Source organism: Lytechinus pictus, unplaced genomic scaffold, assembly GCF_037042905.1.
Source record: "Lytechinus pictus isolate F3 Inbred unplaced genomic scaffold, Lp3.0 scaffold_20, whole genome shotgun sequence".
Classification (NCBI taxonomy): Eukaryota; Metazoa; Echinodermata; class Echinoidea; order Temnopleuroida; family Toxopneustidae; genus Lytechinus; species Lytechinus pictus.
In genome coordinates this window covers 906,613-928,902 of record NW_026974141.1, presented here as the reverse complement: position 1 = coordinate 928,902, position 22,290 = coordinate 906,613, and the positions used below count along the sequence as shown (strand labels likewise).

The following is a 22,290-nucleotide window of genomic DNA, read 5'->3' as shown; positions in this document are numbered from 1 at the left end:
GAGTAATCCCTTTCAGCAGCTTCAAAGCTATCCCGGGAAAGTAAAAACATTTTGTGTATCAGTGCGAGTTGGCATGGTGAGGTAATTTGAAATTTCACTTATATACATTAAAGTAAGTGTGCACTGTGCAAGTAAAAACTGCCTCTTGGTTTACAGCATACACATGAGGCTGCATCACCCGGGTGGATGACAGTGCAGCATCTCTGAATACAGCTGGGGCGCATACATTCGTAATTCCGAAGCTTCGTAATTCCGAAGGTTCGGATATTCCGAAGGTTCGTATTTCCGAAGGTTCGTAAGTCCGAAAACAAAATGAGGTTCGTAATTCCGAAGGTTCGTTAGTCCGAAAACAAAGTGAGGTTCGTAATTCCGAAGGTTCGTTAATCCGAAAACCAAATGAGGTTCGTAATTCCGAAGGTTCGTTAGTCCGAAAACGTAATGATTAACGAACCTTATTTCTTTTTCGGACTAACGAACCTTCGGAACAACGAACCTTATTTCGTTTTCGGATTAAAGAACCTTCGGAACAACGAACCGTATTTCGTTTTCGGACTAACAAACCTTCGGAACATCGAACCTTATTTCGTTTTCGGATTATCGAACCTTCGGAATAACGCCACAAATGTTCGGATTAACGAACCCTTTTACGTTTTCGGATTAACGAACATCGAGGTATAGGCAATTTACGTGTTTCGGAATAAAGAACCTTCGGAATTACGAAGAGTAACCCAGCTGGGGCCCGTATAACAAAGCTTAGCAATGATCGTAACTCATTTTTCTACGATTGATTCCATTGACTACACAATCAATCGTAAAAATCAAGCATACGATCGATTGCTAACCTTTGTGTTACGGGACCCAGGGTTTGTTCCTTGTACAGTCTCAGATCATGTGGCATGGTAAGTACTATCAGAACATGTGGTATATGCCGATCAATTGCAATTCATATTGCCCTTGTGATTATACAAACCATTACAATGTCATTTTGTTATGGTCATTGATATTGTATATATTTTGTATTTTACCTTGTATAGAATTTCGCAATTCCGCCTTCGGCTGCGATGAAGTTTTCTTAATAAACCATTTCAATTTCAATTTACTGTATTTCTATTTTTTTATCTTTTGGAAATTTGATAAAAATGAATTTTAATTGGAAATAAAATTCTTGCATAGCTCTCAACCAATCAGGTTGCAGGGATTTTCTCATCCATTCTATAATACTTACCATACCACATGCTCTGAGACTGACAGTACTTAGTACTTACCATACCACATGCTCTGGAAATGGAGATACAAATCGCTATTTTGTCATTCATCGTCTTCCAAAGATTGTCCTCTGTTGAATAGTTCAGTACTAATGATTTTTGTCGACGGTGTAATATGATTTGGAAGGATTTGATTGGATATCAGGCAGATACGTCATAATGGAAATATCATCGTACATGGAAGCTGTCTCGAGTAGTTTAGGGCTCACAGGCCTAATGCATTTCCCATAGACTCGTGTGTTAAAGTGGCACTTAAAAAGAATTTATAAAAACTAAGGAGGAAATTCGAGGGTTGAATGTTTAATACCAGTGGATAGGATAAATGTCTGACATTCCATATCTGACCAGAAAAGGGTACCCCGACCGGCTCATTTTAAAAATAAATCAGCATTTATGAAGACTACACCTGCCGGGACCAAATTCATCACTTGAGAGAGTAAAATGACCCTAATTCTTCCGCCAGTAAAAATATAGTTCCATAGTGGTGATATATCTTTCCAATTTGGAAAAAGTAAGTTCAGTAGGTACCCTCCCTAGAATCAGTGTTAGATTGTCAGTCATATTCATTCATTTTTGTCAATCAGCAATATCAAATTTAAAAATTGAGCAATGGGTTGGCTCGAATGAATATTTATGGCCTGCCAGTTGTGATTAGGCCCGTGCGACCTGTAGATTGAATTATTAGTTTGTTTTATCCTCCATTTAGCACATTCAATTGTTGCAAATCAGAAGTACTGACTACACCATTACATTGATACAACTTTTATTGTGCTCTTCAAAATGTGAATCTAGAGATAACGAGCTTTTACGTACGTCTGAGTACTTTTGACATCCTTTATTAAAATACATTGTAACTGAAAAACAAAACTATTTTCAAAAATCAAAAGAGAAAAACCTGCAAAATTTCACATTTTAATTCGCTGTCCGGAAAATTGAAAGATTTAAAACGATTTTACTAACGGATCGTGGGGGGGGGGGGGGGCAAAAATCTCACAGTTCGCCGTGTACATCTAAATACTCTCCAACACACACACACGCACACCGATATTTCTAGTAGAAGTAGATAACAATGGAATACATTAAAATGTTATTTGACAGCTGAAACATTATAGGCAGCAAAAATACAGTAAAAACTAAAATTTGAAAATATTGATTAATTTTCATGGCCCGGAAAATCACAATGTCAAAGATCCTGTTCACCCCAACAAAAAGTTGATTTGGAAAAAAAGTAGAAAAATCAAATAATTATAATACTGAAATTATTGTCAAAATCGGATGTATGAAAGAAATGTCATTTCAAAATTGCACTTATTCTTCGCTATAAAGTTATATGCATAGAAATGCAAATGAGACAGTCGGTGATATCACTATAACTTTGTATTTTTATTTCATTATTTCATTTTAAAAAATGAGTGACGTCATGTTCTTCATTTGCATTTCGAGCAGAAAGTCGGTGATGTCACTCACTATAACTTTTTTTTTGTATTTCATTGTTTCATTATGTGCCTAAGTGATAACAATATTCTTCGCCAAGTCAAAATATGCCTGAAAAATTGCACACTTCCAGATATTCAGGGATGAATTAAACATTATTCAACATTATAATGAAGAGAAGACAAAATGATTAATTTTTGAATTAATGAATCCCCCCTAAAAAAAATGTCCGATTTTGATGAATTTATTACCTTTAGAATGAAACGATAAACAGTTTTATTTGTGTATATCATGAATAAATTTGGGCCTCTTAGGAAACCGAGTTCAAACATTTCATTCCCATTGTGTTGGATTTTAAGCCAAATATAGTATACAAATATTCAATGTTGATGAGTGCGATCGTTCCGAATATTGCATGAGTGTGCAAGTTGAAACAGTCTATTCAACGACGCGAAGCGGAGTTGAATAGGCTGTATCAACTTGCAACGAATGTAATATTCGGAACGTCGCACGAATACAACATTGAATATTTGTTTTATACAACACCAATAGCTTACACTTTAGACTAGATCTACATAGGCTAGATCTATAGGTGTAGTATATGACTAACGCGCATTAGGTCTTATTTTGCTTACAATGTTGTCTTTTGAGCGTCGAGTAGATTTACTCCAGTAATCCCAGGAGAGTCAAGTACTTTCAACATAGATCCATGAAGTCTAATTTGTGAACGAATTCCATAAAACCCAGAAGGAAACCCAGAAGGTACGCAGCCGTACCCTGGGAATAATTTGCTTAGCAACGTACGTACGCGCATTGTGTTCAGCTTAGCAACGTGTATGCGCAGTGCTACGTACATCGGTCAGAGATATACAAAAACGTGATTACGCGCTAATTCACTTAACGTGTACGGGGCTATCAATGGGTTCAGTGTGCCCAGTGATCTTGCAGTGCTGGCTCATTTACTTAAGCGTGCTATAGTCGACTATAGACTATAGCACGAGCGTGCAATAGTCGACTATAGCACGGCTAGCATATCTTAGCGTGCTAGAGCTGATTCCTCTGAATGTCATGTGACACGCTTTCATCCAATCAGCTGTCAAGGATCTATACATGTGTTGTATGTATAACATACCATATTCTATATTGATATATTTGAATGGCAAAATAATACATGAATCCGCAACAATAGTTATCAACTGGAAGAACATATCAATAGAAATTGTTATAGGTTTAAACGCAACCCCCTAAATCGTAGCAACTTAGTTTGCAATCAAATAAAAACTACGCACTTTAAGGCGACCGCACACCTTGCGACTGGTCTGCGACTCAATTTTGGAATAAAACGTAGTAGAACTTGATGCTAATATTGAGACTTGGAATATCTTAATGTGTAATGTTCGAAATCATCGTACGAATACCTATGTTGAAATCTGTGACTATGCTATCATCCTTCTTAGAATAAAACCAAATTTAATATCTAGTCGTAATGACGTCATAGCAGTCGTACGATTGGCTACGATTTGAAACTAATATGGCCATTAATCCAAAATAAAGGCTTACAATCTTACAAAATGGTTATATTAGTATTCTTTCAATTAATTTTAACCTCAAATAAAATGATGTGGTCCATTCACATTTTCAGAAAATGAGCAAAATGCAAATTGTTCCAAAATCGGATCGCGAACAGTCGTAAGGTGTGCGGTGGCCTTAAGCCCCTTTCACAATTGACGTACGACCATTTGCGACCTTTTGGTCGTGCGACAGGCTGCAACAGGCATCAATCGCTAGTCATCTCATAAGATCGCACAGAGGCTTTCACAGTTGCAACAGCTGTCGTACAACAAAAACAACCAGTAAACCCCGTTGCACGAGTAAGTCGCATATGCTCTTATTGTGCTCGTGCGATCACATGCGAGTGTTGCACGAGGGATTGCGAGTGGAACGGTCGCATACATGCGAATGAAATGGTAGTGCAATGTTGTAAGCCGTTGCGATCGGTCTTGCAACAGTCTTATGGCCCATATTATTATCGCAACCAGTCGCAAGACAGGTCTCTGTACATGTAGGTCGCTTGCACATGTGCAAGTGTTGCACGACCTCCAGTCAAGTAAATGCGACTACTTAGTTGTGCCACCTCTCGCACCAAGTCGTACAACGTTGAACAACACTCGCACGATGATCGCCCGACCGATAGTACGACCCCGGGTACGGCCTGATGCGAGTGAATCGATCGTATTTGATCGCGTTCGGATTTTGAACATGTTCAAAGTTCAGATGTGACCAGCCACGACCACCTCGAGTTCGTGCGACCGTCTACAACGACTGCGAGTGCTCGCAAGACACCAAGAGATCGATCGTGCAACAACAAGAAAAAAACTGTTGCAGGCGGTCGTAAACTGGTCGGACGTCAATTGTGAAAGGGGCTGAACGGTCGCATACATGCGAATGCAACGGTAGTGGAATGTAGTAAGCCGTAATTTCGATCGGTCTTGCAACAGTCTCATATTATCGCACCCAGTCGCAAGACTGGTCTCTGTAGGTCTCCAGCACATGTGCAAGTGTTGTACGACCTCCAGTCGACTAAATGCGACTATACTTAGTTGTGCCACCTCTCGCACCAAGTCGTACAACGTTGAACAACACTCACACGATGATCGCCCGACCGATGGTACGACCTGTTGCGAGTGAATCAATCGTATTTGATCGCGTTTGGATTTTGAACATGTTCAAAGTTCAGATGCGACCAGTCACGATCACCTCCGACCACCTCGAGTTTGTGCGATCGTCTACAACGACTGCGAGTGCTCGCAAGACACCAAGGGATCGATCGTGCAACAACAAGAAAAAACTGTTGCAGGTGGTCGTAAACAGGTCGTACGTCAATTGTGAAAGGGGCTTAACTTGCAATTTACTCTTTCTGCGACGGGCACCAGAATAAAAGAAAATACGAAATATGTTGTAGTAGGTTAAAAATGTTTTTGTTTTTATTAAAATAGGAATAGATTTGAATGATAAAATAGAAATAGTAATGAAGAAAATATTGCAATATGGTATTTTTTTTTAATAAAAACATATAGATATATATCTGCAATATAACTATCCCATCACAATGTAATAAGTAAACCTGTGAGATAATATTTCAATCAAGTTGGCAATAAGTGTATTGGAAGAGTTAATAAGATCAATAGCCATTTCCATCCACCATATATTATTTTTCATTAATTTCATTTCATTAATTATGCCATGATCATAATTTTCATCATAATGATTTCGAAACTTAACACGGTATACAGTATGTTTTTGCAGCGACTTGATAATAAGTGTTACGCACTCATACAAGAAAAATGTATATTTCCTTGCTGTAAATCCCATGTTATTCACCACCTTAAGCGAGAAAATTCTGTTAATATTCATTCTTTTTAGTATAATCGTCATTAAACTAAATTCTTCTACAGATAATTGATTTAAGGTAAATAATATATTATGTGGTTGAAAAGTTGATTCAATATTGATTTGTTCATCTCTGTAATGTGTAACATGGTGGCTCAGTGGTAGAGCGTCCGCCTCATGAACGGGAGGTCGTGGGTTCGATCCTCGGCCGAGTCATACCAAAGACTTGAAAAATTGGACCTTCTGCTCTCTTGTCAGGCGCTCGACGTACGAGAACGGAGAAGGGTAATAATGACATATTATGAAAGTTATGCAGGGCCCGCAGGAAGATCAGCATACAGCTGAGAGTGGCTACCCTGAGTAAATAAAAGTTATTATTATTGTTATTCATCTTAGGCGCCGAGTCTCTATTGGGATCCTAGATGCCTTAAGCTGTTTACTATCAAACACTCGTTACTCGATCACAAAAAATCTTCTGACTTAACGGTATGTTACCAATTTTGCAATCAAATGACTGCTTTTGAGACACCGAGCATTTTTTCCTCGCCTCCTTCTTTTTCCGATAGAGTTCGTAAGTCACAAATCGGTCTGGGGCGAAGAAACGTTGGTACACAGGAGACATTAAAACACAAAGACCTGATACAAGGTGCATTCCAATGAAAGACCAAATTGCACTTGTGTAAGACCCAGTTTTGTCGATACTCTCACCTGAAAATGCGAAGAAGAAACAAAAATTCTTTTAACTGTGAAAAGTATTCATCACCATCATTATCTTAATCGTCATGATTAAAGATCCCATCTCCATTATCGTCATCATCATTGATGATGATGATGACGATCCCATCACTTGTATCACTTCTACCATCACCGTCTTCCTCGTCCTGCTTATGAAAATATGGATTTTCATATGGACCATCGTCATCGTCACCATCACCTCCTCGTCCTCATAATCTCATCTTCACTAGCACCATAATCATCAATATCATCATCAACATCATCAGAACATCATCATGACGATCATCGACCCCATCGCTATTATATCATTACCACTCCCACGTCCTCTTCATCATCATCATCACCATCATCAAAAACACCAACCTCAACAACACGATCATCGATCCAATCACTTGTATCACTTTTACCACAACCGTCTTCCCCGTCGTCCTCCTCCTCATCATTGGCATCATCATCATTATACCATCTTCAGCATCACCATCACCTGATCATCCTTATCACCAACACCACCACCACCATCATCATCATCATCACTGATATGTCACGTTCATTACCGACAAGAGATCCAAGAACATATCCAGATCCATAGGTGCATAAAATAATACCCGAGGTCTCTAGCGCCCTCTGCGGTCCAAAGAATTCGTTTGAAAGGCTATAACTGATTGTGTTGGTCGTCGTCATCGTTACTCCGCCGACAACTAGAGAAAAAAAGGAAATGAAAATTATCTTATGACCATTATTTGGTATTCATACTTTCTTTGAAATGTCACAACTTTAGTTGTGAAGTCTTCCATGAAAACTTGAGGAGAGGCAAAAATTAACAAATCAATTGTGCATTGTCAATGCATTGGATGAGAGGCCTACTGATCAGAATTTCACCATGTCAACGCGATTTTGGATTAAAGGTAATCATTCCCGGGATCAAGAGAATGCTGTTGGACATACGTCCCTGCTGCGGACGGTGCCAGCGGCCCATAACTGACACCAGCGTAATACAGCGCTCATTCAAACGAGTGCTGAATGCCTGAAATGTGATGATTCTCAGTTTGCGTATGCTTCGGCTGCTGTTAGAAGATCATGGCCGGTTTGCTCCACTTCCTTCTGCTGAGTGAAGTGATATCAGCAGCTTTGGGCCAGCGCCGATGTGTGTGAACACTTGCTATGCGACTGGCTGATTGATTGGCGACTGCGTTCAAATTATCTTGATGATCTTTGAAATGCCGGCGAGTGCAGCAGTCCGTCTAACAGCGTCCACTTGAATCGCGGGAACGACTTCCTTTAAAAACTCTCGTGAATTCTGACAACCCAACCCCCCCCCCATTACATGCCCCCTGAAAGATACCAATTCCATGCCCGTAGTAATTATAAACTAGGATATATCACATTAATCTCGGTAGTTGGAGGACTGAATAATGCCATATTCTAGTTAGTAAGACTGGACCTACTAGGTCCATGGAACGACCGTACATTTTCTGAACCTACCCACAGCAATGCCGTACATAATGACCTCACTCCTAGTAAACATGACGAGGAGCATGATCACGATGCTGATTCCATTGGCAATGACGAGAAGGAAAACCCGTGGAAATGGAATGTAGTCTCCTATCGCACTGATGACGATCTTCCCGACGAGGTTTGCGAACCCGATCACGGACACGACCCGCACTCCTGTCATTTCTGTGAACCCCACTGACATCATGTAGTTTATCTGTCAGAGAGAGAGAGAGAGAGAGATGACAGTCACAACAACGAAATCGATTCCAAACCGACTACTGGTCCGTCATTGGAATTAACGTTACAAATAGATTTGATCGGTCTGGAGTCAGTTTACTGGTGTAACAATGTCTGGAAAAGGGTATGTTCGTGACGTCAGAACCTGTTGCATAAAATGTATCATTCACTGTAAAATATATATCCTTCGTTTCCACTGTCGTGTGAACCGTTACGAACAACACGAGTAGCATGGATCTGGCCACGGAGGATCGTCTATTGTTACTGGGGGTGCATGCTGTCACAATGCTCAGCACCCCCAGTAAATAATCCTCCGTGCACAGGGCCCTGACGATTTGCCTTTCGTAACTGATCGCAAACATGTGTAAAGAATAAGATTCAAAGTTTTTTTCTACGATCAATACGATTGCCTCGATTGATTTGGTACGATATTATACGTTCTAATCATTACGATTACTCCACGATTAAGACCCGCGTTTCAATCGTGGCTCGAGTCGTAAACAGTGGGAAATGGGCAGATAGCGTATATGAGGCGCCGATTATGTAGTTGCCTATATTCAATGGCGCACTATCCCAGGCTGTAGCTCCAGCTTCCGAAGGCGCTGGGTGCATTCAAGGAATTAATCATGCCGTGTACCCATTCATCTCACCTGGGTGGAGTGCAGAACAATGGGGGTAAATTTCTAAAACTTTGCCATCCAACTTACCTACGGTAACGGTTATCAACTTCCGATCGAAATCAACGATCCCATGGAATATACCACTGGATTAAAGTAACTTTCTGCAATCGAGCCCCGATCACATGAATGATTGGATTGGCAAGCCTTTATTTACATACAGAACATTGAGCATAAAAATTCATAGCAGATCACGGATGAGTATTTGTCTCTTATACGATGATTTCATTATCTAAACATAATCTAAAATACCATTTTCAGTAACTCACGATTTTTCGGTCTGCACCAGGCTCGCACTGAAATAGTTCGCACCACAAGCGTTCAGTAACAACGTAACAGAGCGTCGCTGCTAAAATTCAAATACTCGGGCACATAATGGATGGCACTGGTCTGGTGCTGCCAATAATAACAGCGTCAAAAAAGCACCGGTCTGGCACGGGCTAATGGAGCACGCGGCATTGTTAAAGTCAAAATTTTACGATTTTGCCCGGAGCTGGTCTGGACCAGCGAGTAACTGAAAGCAGTATAAAAGTGCTAATTTGTTCCCTATAAGCGCATAGACCAGTAATTTTGGAAGGAACTGTGTATCTTTGCAGCACGGAGAGAACGCTATATATAGCTCCTTTTGAAGCAATATGTACTGTGTATATTTTGGACATACACTCCATAAACAGCTAAAATTCACTCTCAAAAGATGCAAATTTCATTTCAGGGACTGATCTACGATTATCACTCCGTGAGGAGCGTGACTGGGGACCAAAATAATAATTTTGCAATTATAGAGAGTCACTGCCCCAAGTCTAGTGGAAGTGCCGTGGTGTAGCGGTTCTGACTCTCGCCTTGTAATCAGAGGGTCGTGTGTTCGAATCCCACCATGGCCTAGCGTCCTTTGGCAAGGCGTCAATCCACAATTTGCCACTCTCCACCCAGGTGTTAAATGGGTTCCCGGTAGGATGCGAAAGCCTATGTAGTATGCCTAGCAATTGAGTCTTAGAACTCTTGTTGGAATGCTCCCCAGGGAGTGGAGAAGGTGCATGCATTGTATGCGGGCATGCAAGGATCCGATGACCGGGGTAATAATATATCTGTAAAGCGCTTAGAGACGTCGTTCCGATGTGTTAAGCGCTATATAAATGCGGAATATTATTATTATTATTAGACAGACGGGTTCCATACTCACCCAATTGACTAAGTAAAAGCAGTCTCCCATGCCATTAAGTATCATTGATATTGATATCAACCAAAGTTCTGGAAGAGTCAGAGCAACTAGGATTCTCCTCGTCATGTTTGGATTCGATGAAGTTCCTAGTACTTTAGCGTTACCCGTCTCTCCATCCGCACACGGTAAAGTCCATTTATCGGGTTCATAAAAACAGCGCCCGCCAGAAGCCATCGTGTCCATATCTTTTATTCTTTGGTATCTCGCTTCAGTCACCTTTACTTTACAGCTATCAATATGACTTTCCTTTCCTGGCGGGAAGTCATCAGATTGTTCTGTTGAAGATACTGTTTGTTTGGACGTATCTAGGATTCTATAGTCCCCCTTCAACGGTTCAAATTCTTTGGTATCCTTCTGCTGGGGAATGCTCCCCGGTTTGTCAACGCTGGCACTGATATCTGAAGGGTGGGGTGGGGGTTCACCAAATGTGCAGACACATGGGAATCCAACCATGAAGAGAAGTGGACCAAGTATTCGAAGAAGGGTCCTCCAACCATACATTGAAATGATGAAAGACATTAGGGGTGTAAATGAAAGCAGACCTATATAGGGAACAAAAATTTGAGAACATTTTACACGTTTAAAGAAAGATTTAATGTATGGAAAAGAAAGAATCTCGTAAATTCTAAAATCACTTAAAGATAATTGTAAAGGGCCGTTTAATTTCAATTAATTTTTTTTTTCAAAAAAGGTAGCCTAGTACCCACTTGAACAAGTCCCTGTAGAAAGATTATGGGAAAGACAGAAATCAGCAGTCGACACCTAAAAAATAAACACGAATTTGATGGCAAACATGCAATGAATAGATGTCCTGAAAAACTCATTGAAGAGTGTCTTTTCTCAATAATTCAATACCATTTTAAGGAGGTATATTACGCTTGGATAAACTGGAGATATATTTTGTGTACATGTTGATTTGTGTCGAAGTACGGCATGGCCGCATACATTCGTCATTCCGAAGCTTCGTTATTCCGAAGGTTCGGTTATTCCGAAGGTTCGTATTTCCGAAGGTTCGTAATTCCGAAGGTTCGTAATTCCGATGGTTCGTTAATCCGAAAACGAAATAAGGTTCGTTAGTCCGAAAACGAAATGAGGTTCGTAATTCCGAAGGTTCGTTAGTCCGAAAAAGAAATGATCAACGAACCTTATTTCGTTTTCGGACTAACAAACCTTCGGAACAACGAACCTTATTTCGTTTTCGGATTAATGAACCTTCGGAACAACGAACCTTATTTCGTTTTCGGATTAACGAACCTTCGGAACATCAAACCTTATTTCGTTTTCGGATTATCGAACCTTCGGAAAAACGAACCTTCGGAATACCGCCACAAATGTTCGGATTTACGAACCCTTTTACGTTTTCGGATTAACGAACATCGAGGTATAGGCAATTTACGTGTTTCGGAATTACGAACCTTCGGAATAAAGAACCTTCGGAATAACGAACCTTCGGAATTACGAAGTGTAACCCGGCATGGCTGCCATGAAAGAATCAAAATATCGATTGAGGCGTCAAGTTTTCCGGACACATTCGGCATATTTGCGTCGATTGCGTAATTCCTGCAGTCGTAAAAAAAGCAAAAACCAGGGCACTTCCCTAAAAAGACTCTTTCTTGCGCATACGGTCTTTAAACTCTCCTTTCTAATATATTATAAGAGCAAACTAGACTTTGCAGTGCTGCATTGCACGTATCTTCACCATTTCTCATCAATTATAAACTGCACGTCTTAGTTGCCTCCAGTCTGCCAGTTGGGAACGAATACTCGAACACCGGGAAGAATTATATAACACTGTTTTTGGAAACTTTTATTTTGAAGTACAGCATGAGGTTATTTTGTATTATTTTTTTGTGTTAAGGGACTGCAGAAATATGATGCCCAGGGGTGTTTTTTCCGGGTGTTTTGAATGAAAACGTTTTTAATTGAATTATCATCATCCTCGCCCTCATCATCAGCATCATCATTTTCATCCTCATCCTCATAAACATCATTATTACCATTGTCATCATCATTATTCTCAGCCTCCTCTTCATCATCATCCTCATCAATATCATCACTATCGTTGGTTCTTTCAGTCAGCATTTTCTCTCTTTCGTCTAAGAAGGCGTTACTGCCTCTCTGATGAAACTCCCTCCTTCCACTTATTTCTGTCTTGAGCAGCTTTCTTGTTCGTAACACCCGAGACGGCATAGGCTAAAGCCATTCCATGCCCTCGAACTGCAACGGGGATGGACTCAAGAACACAGTATTGACAATGCCCACCAACTGCAAAGAACGGTTGGGACGTTTTTGACGAGCAGTTTCATCCTCAATTTCGGAGCTGGCGAAAATTTTCAAACATGCCGTCCATCCAGAGTCAAGGACGAAGCTGCTGTTTTGATAACCAATTTTCGAAACAGACTCATTAGTTGTGCTTTATCATGAAGGGCAACGGACAATACATTTTCTATGTTCTTGAATCTGTCGTGCGTCGTGGAGTGAAAACTTCTTAGTTAACCTCCGTACGTGTTCATAATTTCTGATTCACCATCGTCATGTAAGCTTTGGTCTACCCTGTTCCCTTATGCCACCCACTTCCAGGGGCCTGTTGCAGAAAGAGTTGCGTTTAAACGCAAGTCAAAATATCAAGCGCAAGTCCCGAATACGGGTGCTTCATTGGCTGAAAATCAAGTTGAGCAAGATAATTATTTTCCTATTATTTTCTTTATTATCTTTCCGCAACGGGCCCCAGATCTCATTGCTATTATAGAAATTACTTGTATAATTATTTGATTTGATTTTATTTTATTTTATTCACCAACGATAACAACATATTTACAGATGTTTACATATTACATTATTATGTCATGCATATAAATATTACAGAAATGAAACATACATGTATATGTTAAGAGCTGATAAAAGGGACCAGAAAATAGCACAAGTGCTAGTCGAGCCTGGCCCCTACAATGTAAATTACTTGAATACTAACCAAAGCTTGTTCCACTGAGAAGCAAACCCATAGCCCTCACGTTATTTTCTTCGGGGAAGTAGAAAAGCACTGCGTCATAACAGCAAACACACAGTATACCGGCACCTCCGCCGAACACTAGTCCATACACGAAAAACACCGCCAAAATGTCCGTGAGAAATGACGTCACAATGAGAGCACCAGCCGAGACTAAGAGGCCTAATATAGCGACACGTCGGCATCCGAATCGCGCGGTGAGAATGTTGACCAGCGGGGCGACCATCAGAGTTAACCCGATCGACACCGATCCTATCCAACCTGCAATGATAATTTTAAAAAATAATGGGGCAAATAAGTTATGTTTTCACTCTTGCTGTTCTAGTTGATTTGGGGTGTGTTCAATGACGAGTAAAGGTAAATGCTAGTTTTGGTAACGATATCAAAATGAGTACGTACAGAATCCAATGAAATGACCACCAAAGTGTCTGTTTGTATAAATAAAACATATGTGCCAAAGGATTCTGGAAGAAATTGTGTAATTGCTGAGAAATCAGCAAATAAGCACAGGATTCGGGTAGAGCGTCGGGCCCGACATTCGAAGCAATAATTATACACTGTCCCACGTGCGCTTATCTGCATGTGTTGGGGATCTTCAGCCTGAACATTTTTCAGCGTAGATTTCAAGATTTCACAAAGTTCAGTTTATGTAACTGTACCAGATCTAGATCCTCGATGCTATACTGACAATTAAGCCTTGTTTTGCAGACTTTCTCATGAAATCAGTGTTTACTGCAACTACTGGAATTTCTCTTTAAACCTTACACACCAGCAGCATAACGAAATTACATAACGCAGATATGAGGCACAAATAGATGTTCAGTGTCCTCCATTCCTGGGGGCCATTTCATGAAGCTGTTCGTAAGTTAAGAGCGACTTTAAGAACGACTGGTGAACCTTTCTTACGCGCTAAACCATCTCCAATGGTGTATCCCATTTACCAAAAGAAAGGATCACCAGTCGTTCTTAAAGTCACTCTTATCTTACGAACAGCTTTATGAAACACCCACCCGGACGCAAAAGCAAGCGAGTTTCAGATCTCGATACAGAGGAAAACTTAAACGCCGGAAAAAAGGGCGTTTTTAAAATTATTCAGCATTCTGAATGCACCGAAATACGAATGTTGTTTCGTCATTGGACAATACTTTTTTTTTTCTTTATTTTATTCGCAATGCTATCACCATAATCTTAAAAAGTCTTGGGCATTGTTTCACACAGAAAAAAAATGTTTGTAAGTTAGGCACGATCGACTGGAACATTTTCTTGGAGCTTAGTCAGCCACGTGGAAGGGTAATCTGTCGCTTGTTAAGTCATGGTAACTTACTCATCTGGTCCCGGTAACACAAAACTGAGCGATGAAAAGCAAATATGAAAGAACACTTGTGATTGGTTCCTGGTCAGTATTTTAAAGCAGATGCACATGTATACAACACTGACCTTGATGTTGATTGGTCAGTCCATTTAGCGATTGTCGCTAATGTATGTGTCTAAAGAGTCCTGATGTCATCTCTAGGAAAGTTTTAAGGTGACGTCGACTTGTAGAAGTGGTGACATTACGCCAAGACGACATACAAAACGTTTTGTGTCAACAGGGCGAGATACGTTCTCTCCAAGTCGACATATGAAAAGTTGTATGTCAACTTCGCGAGATAATAACAATAACAATAATAATTATCATAATAATGATAATAATCATAAATGGGTACATAGCGCATAATCAATTAAAATTGCTTTATGCGCTTTAATTGCTCTTCAATATTACAATTACACTACAACAAAAATAAATATGTTTTAAAATGTCTTTTAACGATTCAACAGAAGTTGGTAAACTATTCCATAGTTTGGGACCGCAAAAAACAAAGCTAGCCCCCCTTCCCCCCTTTGAAACAACTCTAGGAATGTGTAAAATTGTAGTGTCTTCACTAGAACGAAGTCTGTAATGTGGCCGGTGTGGTGATCTAAGTAAACTACAGAGGTATTCGGATGCCAGCTAAGTTATCTCGCGAAGTCGACTTATGAACTGTATTTGTTTCGCTAAGTCGACTTACGAAGTTGTTTGTCAACACGTCTTTTTTGCCATCTTTAATGCTTCCGTATATCTAAATGCGCGAGACATAAAAATACCATCCTTTCAACTTAAACATGAAATATAGTAAACTGAAATACCTCATATTTTTTTATTTCTTTTTTCTCCAGAACAATGGAGGTTATTTTTTAAACATGAAGTAGGTACAGGGGAGATTAAACAAATCTCCCTCCTCATGTCACGCGAAAAAAAAGGAAGAAAATTATGGTGGTAGGCCTTATGAATAAAGTAATTTTATTCATTAATATGCCATTTCCTAAGGTTAAGCAAGGGAATGTTTAGATATCGCATAGCGTTGTTGCGATCATTCGCATTATATAGCCTTGAAGTGATAGATAAACTGATATCACAAGATCAAGCTGGATTTTTAAAAAATCGATCTGCTTCTGAATGTATTAGATTGATTCAAGATACTATTGACTATTGTGTGTTTACAAAGAAACCAGGTGTTGTGATGTTTTTAGATTTCAAAAAAGGTTTCGATACCATGAATCATGATTTCCTATTCTTTTTGTTAAAAGAACTCAATTTTAAAGATTCGTTTTTAAGATGGATAGAAACGTTATATAATGGTGCATGTGGACGTGTTTTAAATGTTGGTTGGATATCAGATAAATTTTCAATAGAGAGAGGCGTAAGGCAAGGTTGCCCACTTTCGGCATATTTATTTATTATTGTTGCAGAGGTTTTAGCTCAGAAAATTAGACAAAATAATCAAATACAAGGGATCCAAATTCCACATAGATTGAACGATAGAGATATACGTATCGTACAATATGCAGACGATACAACAATTTTTACTGATTCTATACAATGCATCAAAAAGATAATGAAAGAAGTCGAGACGTTTGGAAAATATGCTGGGCCAAAAATCAATTGGACTAAATCAAATCTTATGAAAATGAATATAAACAACAATGAAACTAACAATCTTCTTTTTACTGAAGATCCTATAAAATGTCTTGGTGTTTTTGTTGGAAAAAAATATTCTGTTGTTCAATCTCTCAATTGGGAAAATAAAGTTCAAAAAATAAAAAATACACTTGACTCATGGAAAATGAGAAAATTATCATTACATGGAAAAGTGGTGGTAATAAAATTTTTAGTAATGTCACAGATAGTACATACTGCTACGGCAGTACCAATCCCTTCTAAAATAATCAAAGATATTAATAAACTAGTTTACAATTTTTTGTGGAATTCCAAAAAAGAAATGGTGAAACGTAATATTTGTCATAATCCTGAAAAAGAAGGGGGATTAGGAATGATTGACTTAAAGACAAAATGTCGATCACTACGTTTATCATGGATCAAAAAATATTTTACAGGTGAAGACAGTGGTTGGAAAACCCTGTTTGAATATTGGACTCATAAAATCGGCGAGGATTTGCCTCTTTGTTTGACTTTTAATTGCAAAAAGAGTGATATGTATCGTATTTGTATGAAAAAACATTTGCCCATATTTTATGTTGACATGTTCTGTTCATGGGCTGATTTAAAGTATATTGATATGTTTAAAGTAACGAATATTGAAAACGAAATTATTTGGTACAATAGTAACATAAAGTATAAAAAAGATGTATTATATTTTCCTAACTGGATAAAGAACAATATTTTGAAAGTTAAACAAATCGTAACAGGTGGTGAATGGAAGAAGATTGATTCAATATGCACTATTTTTAAAGAAAGAGAATTACTTTCTACCTTTGAATTGTTGAAAATAAAAAATGCGTTCCCGAAGTTCTGGCTTGACAAGTTACGTAATATAGTGCACGAAATGTAAATAGCATGTCATCGAAATCTAGCACTATTGAAATATCAACAGGTGACTGTATAAAAATCAATGGCATGAAAGCCAGACATTTTTATCATTTGATGATTGAAAAGGAGAAAAGAGACCTCCCTTGTATTTATTTTTGGAACGATTTCTTGGGCTTGCCTCTTGAATTTAATTGGAAACGATTATTAGAGTTTAAACTGGATTTTATAAACGACAACAGGATTAAACAATTTAATTTTAAATTAATTCATAGAATACTACCAAGTAAAGACAACCTTTGCAAATGGAAAATTAAAAATGATATTTTATGTAATATTTGTAAAGTTCCAGAAACCAGTATTCATATTCTTTTTACTTGTCAAGTGGTAACAGTTTTTTGGAAAATTGTTTCTAAATTAATAAATGCTTTGTTCGATGTAAAGATTGTTTTGAACGAAAAAATTATCGTGATAGGTCATGAAATAGAAAAAACAGAAATGAATGTTGTTAACCTTATTATAAATTTTTCACAATTTGTAATCTATAGGAATTATATTAGAAAATGTTTTGGAAACGACAAGCATATGACTCATGCTTTTTATTTCATGAAAGATCTAAAGGTAGAACTTCGAAGTTATTTAAAAAGAAAATGTAATCAGAAGAGACTTGATTTAAAACAGGTCTCAAAGGTTCTTTTAATCCTTTAGTTCCTGTTTCGTTATTTCATCTATGTATATTTTTGTATGTGACTTTTGTAAAAACGATTGTAAATATCCTATGAACAAATAAAGTCCCTCTTATGAGGATTAAAGAGAAAAAAAAATTATATAGCCTTGACATGTTTGATTAATTTTAATCCATTGTGAAATCTTTCTCAGAGTATACTTACTCAAGATGACCCGGTTTTAGCAAATTCCGTTATAATTAACCTTAAATGAGAATGACTGTTTCGTATCAGGATCATTAAGTTATAAAGTGAGTATAAAAAGATACTCTTAGAAATAATGCTGTGAAATTATATATTTGTAATACCCTGAAGCTTTTTCCATATTTTTTAACATTGGTACAGATATTCTTAGGCAAAAATGACGATATGACTGTCGAAAATCTTTCCGCTTGAGTGAGCACCACTTACTTTTGAAAAGTTCGTGAAAAATGACTTGCGCAGAACTTCGAAATAGTTATGTGAATAAAAGTAAACATTAATCATGGAGCTATTAGCTCCATGCATTAATCATGAAGAACACATAGACCTATACTAGGAAGATTTTGAAGATATCTTTTACCTTTTTATCTTGTTTCCTTGTCCGAAACACTTCATAGAGCGCTATCGCGCCCCCATACACACCAAGGCCATCGTGATGATATCTGCTTTACACCGAGCTGTAATTCACATGAAATGGCTAATGCTTTATTTTATAGGTTCTTTAATCATTGTCAAGCTTGTGAAAAGCGTGGATAAACAAGTATTAAATGAAATATCAAAGATGGTCTAACTTTAAAGGAGAATGAAACCCTTGAAACCAGCTGAATCCATATCGAAGAGAAAAATCAAAGAAACATATTGTTGAAAGTTTGAGGAAGATTGAATGAATAATAAGAAAGTTATGAGCATTTGAATATTGAGATCACTAATGCCATGTAGATCCTCCCATTGGCAATGCGACCAAGATCTGTGATGTCACACACGTACAACTCCCTCATTGCTTTAGTACTTATTTCACTTATCATGCTTATATTCTCACTTTTATAGAATCTATCACAAGGTGAGGTGTTCACTTTATGAGAGGACAAGTACAGAGGTTTCACAACATTATATCATTGATTAATCGTTTGTCATATGATTAGAAAGAGCAAAAAGATATGTTTTGGGGTATATTTTCAGTGTCCAAAAGGGGAGAGTTGTTCATCTGTGATATCATAGATCTTGGTCGCGTTGCCAATGGGAGGATCTCCATAGCATTAGTGATCTCGACATTCAAATGCTCATAACTCTTCTATTGCTAGTCCTATTTTACTCAAACTTAAATTATAAAAACTTAGTGAAAGAGTGCTGGTGATGTCTTAAATAAAATTTTGTTTACATTCACTTGTGTCCTCAGATCTAGTTGGCACAAAAAAGGTAAAGGTTGTGCTTGCCTAGGGTTAAAATGTTAACTTGTTTGTTTGTATTTATTTATATCCATGTCAAAAATAAAATATATACATGCTCAATTTAACATAACGTACAGATCATATGGAGGATGGCCCATTTCAGCGGTATTAATAAAATACCACTGTTCTGACATGGGGTTCTTTAAAACATAAATACATGCATATAAAACAAATATACAAAAATATACACAAAACTAAATTGAATACGTGACAAGAAAGAAAAATCACCCCATCTCACCCACCCATTAAAACAATCCAACACCAGGCAAAACAAATTATGAAAAAGCGAGATACAATTGAATATTGAATTTAAAGGACTGAATCGTTGAACTAGACAACAAATGCATTGGTAACTTGTTATAAAGTGTAGCCCCAATATACAAAAATGTCCGTTGACAGCTATTTGACTTTGGTTTTGGGAGACTAAGGTCAGTGATTTTCTGTACGCAGAGAGTAAGGGTATGATTTACGAGAAAATTGTGTTTTCATATAATCAGGTGCAAAATTATTAAAAACTACGTACATATGTTCCTTTTGCCGAGTATTTAAAGTCTTCCATTTCAAGATATCATGGATATATGAGGATGAAGTATGCAAATATGGATCAATTTTTTAGAATAATTCTTCCCTCACGATTTTGTAGCTTTTGCAATGAATTCAAATATTTCTTTAGATGCAGATTGCCAAACAATATCAGCATAATCAAAGTGTGGAAGGATAACCGAAGAATATATTAATTTTAAACTAGATTCATTAACAAATCGCCTAAGTCTGCCAAGGAAACCAATCATATTACCAATTTTAGAACACATGTGATCAAAATGAGCATTCAATTTAATTTCCCTATCTATAAAAACTCCAATATATTCAACACCTTCTACCATTGGAATATCTGTTTCGCGAATGCGTAAGTGAAGAGTTTTATGTCTTGCCAACATTATGCCGAGTACCTAAAACATACGGTTTTATTACAATTAAGTAATCGATTTTTGCTCATCCAATTTGCAACATTTTTCAGTTCATTATTAAGTGTTCTTTCAACCACAAGTGGTTTTTTGTCCGAGAAATATAAATCAGAATCATCGACATATAAATGAAAAGAACATTTATGAAGAGAGCATATCATTTATGAATATAACGAAAAGAAGCGGACCAAATATAGACCCCGGGGTACAACATTTGAAATTATTGATTTTGCGATCGGAAAGATAGCTTAAGAACCAATCGATTGATTTACCAGTAACTCCAAGAAGAGAGAGTTAAGATAAAAGTATTTGGTGATTGATGACTAAGTCAAAGGCTTTTTGTAAATCTAAAAAAGACGGCTCGGGTATAATCCCCATTATCCATGGCAAGAAGCCATTCATCTGTAACCTTTGATATAGGGCTGTCGTAGTTGAGTGCTTATGTCTAAATCCTGATTGTTCAGAAATGATTTGGTTTTTATTAAGATAATGCAATAGTTGTTTTTGAATGACCCTTTCAAGTAACTAAAGCCCCTTTCACAATTGACGTACGACCTGTTTACGACCGCCTGCAACAGATTTTTCTTGTTGTTGCACGATCGATCTCTTGGTGTCTTGCGAGCACTCGCGGTGGTTGTAGACGAACGCACGAATTTGAGGTGGTCGGAGGTGGTCGTGACTGGTCGCATCTGAATCTGAACATGTTCAAAATCCAAACGCGATCAAATACGATTGGTTTACTCGCATCAGGTCGTACCATCGGTCGGGCGATCATCGTGTGAGTGTTGTTCAACGTTGTACGACTTGGTGCGAGATGTGACACAACTACGTATAGTCGCATTTAGTCGACTGGAGGTCGTACAACACTTGCACATGCGCTAGATACCTACAGAGACCAGTCTTGCGACTGGTTGCGATAATATAAGACTGTTGCAAGACCGATCGAAATTACGGCTTACAACATTCCACTACCGTTGCATTCGCATGTATGCGACCGTACAGCCCCTTTCACAATTGACATCCGACCAGTTTACGACCGCCTGCAACAGTTTTTTTCTGCTGTTGCACGATCGATCTCTTGGTGACTTGCGAGCACTCGCAGTCGTTGTAGACGGTCGCACGAACTCGAGGTGGTCGTGACTGGTCACATCTGAACTTTGAACATGTTCAAAATCCGAACGCGATCAAATACGACCGATTCACTCGCATCAGCTCGTATCCGGGGTCGTACCATCGGTCGGGCGATCATCGTGGGAGTGTTGTTCAACGTTGCACGACTTGGTGCGAGAGGTGGCACAACTAAGTAGTCGCATTTACTCGACTGGAGGTCGTACAACACTTGCACATGTGCTAGCGACCTACATGTACAGAGACCTGTCTTGCGACTGGGTGCGATAATATGATGTGCCATAAGACTGTTGCAAGACCGATCGCAACGGCTTACAACATTGCACTACCGTTGTGTGCGACCGTTCCCCTCGCAATCCCTCGTGCAACACTCGCATGTGATCGCACGAGCACAATAGGATCACAATCGACTTACTCGTGCAACGGGTTTTACTGGTTGTTTTTGTTGTACGACAGCTGTTGCAACTGTGAAAGCCTATGTGCGATATTATGAGATGACTGGCGATTGATGCCTGTTGCAGCCTGTCGCACGACCAAAAGGTCGCAAGTGGTCGTACGTCAATTGTGAAAGGGGCTTTAGAAACACATGGGAGTAATGAAATTGGTCTAAAATTATCAGGATTCGATTTATCACCCTTTTTGTGTAAAGGGTGGCGAAGTTGTTATAAAATATTTAAATGTACCTGTTTTATTTCAATTCGCTAAAAATACAAAAGAAATGCATGAGTAATGTACCAAAC

General features: G+C 38.4%; 1 protein-coding gene across 1 annotated transcript; it reads right to left on the bottom strand.

The window, feature by feature from the left end:
* Window positions 1-5,657: 5,657 nt before the first annotated feature.
* Window positions 5,658-13,719, bottom strand: LOC129282938 (monocarboxylate transporter 14-like). The gene is made up of 5 exons (XM_064114780.1): window positions 13,423-13,719; window positions 10,413-10,993; window positions 8,307-8,532; window positions 7,379-7,522; window positions 5,658-6,797 (listed from the first exon to the last, which is right to left on the bottom strand). The coding sequence occupies exons 1-5, from the start codon at window positions 13,682-13,684 to the stop codon at window positions 6,532-6,534; spliced, it is 1,479 nt and encodes a 492-aa protein (XP_063970850.1). The 5' UTR covers window positions 13,685-13,719; the 3' UTR covers window positions 5,658-6,531.
* Window positions 13,720-22,290: the final 8,571 nt, after the last annotated feature.

Bases quoted from the DNA above. Each gene is read 5' to 3' on its own strand.
- LOC129282938 (XM_064114780.1), bottom strand. From the start codon at position 13,684: ATGGTCGCCCCGCTGGTCAACATTCTCACCGCGCGATTCGGATGCCGA. The intron at 8,533-10,412 runs GTGAGTATGGAA...TCTCTCTGACAG, and splicing joins GCTTTTACTTAGTCAATTGG to ATAAACTACATGATGTCAGT. The intron at 7,523-8,306 runs GTAGGTTCAGAA...TTTTTTCTCTAG, and splicing joins TATGTACGGCATTGCTGTGG to TTGTCGGCGGAGTAACGATG.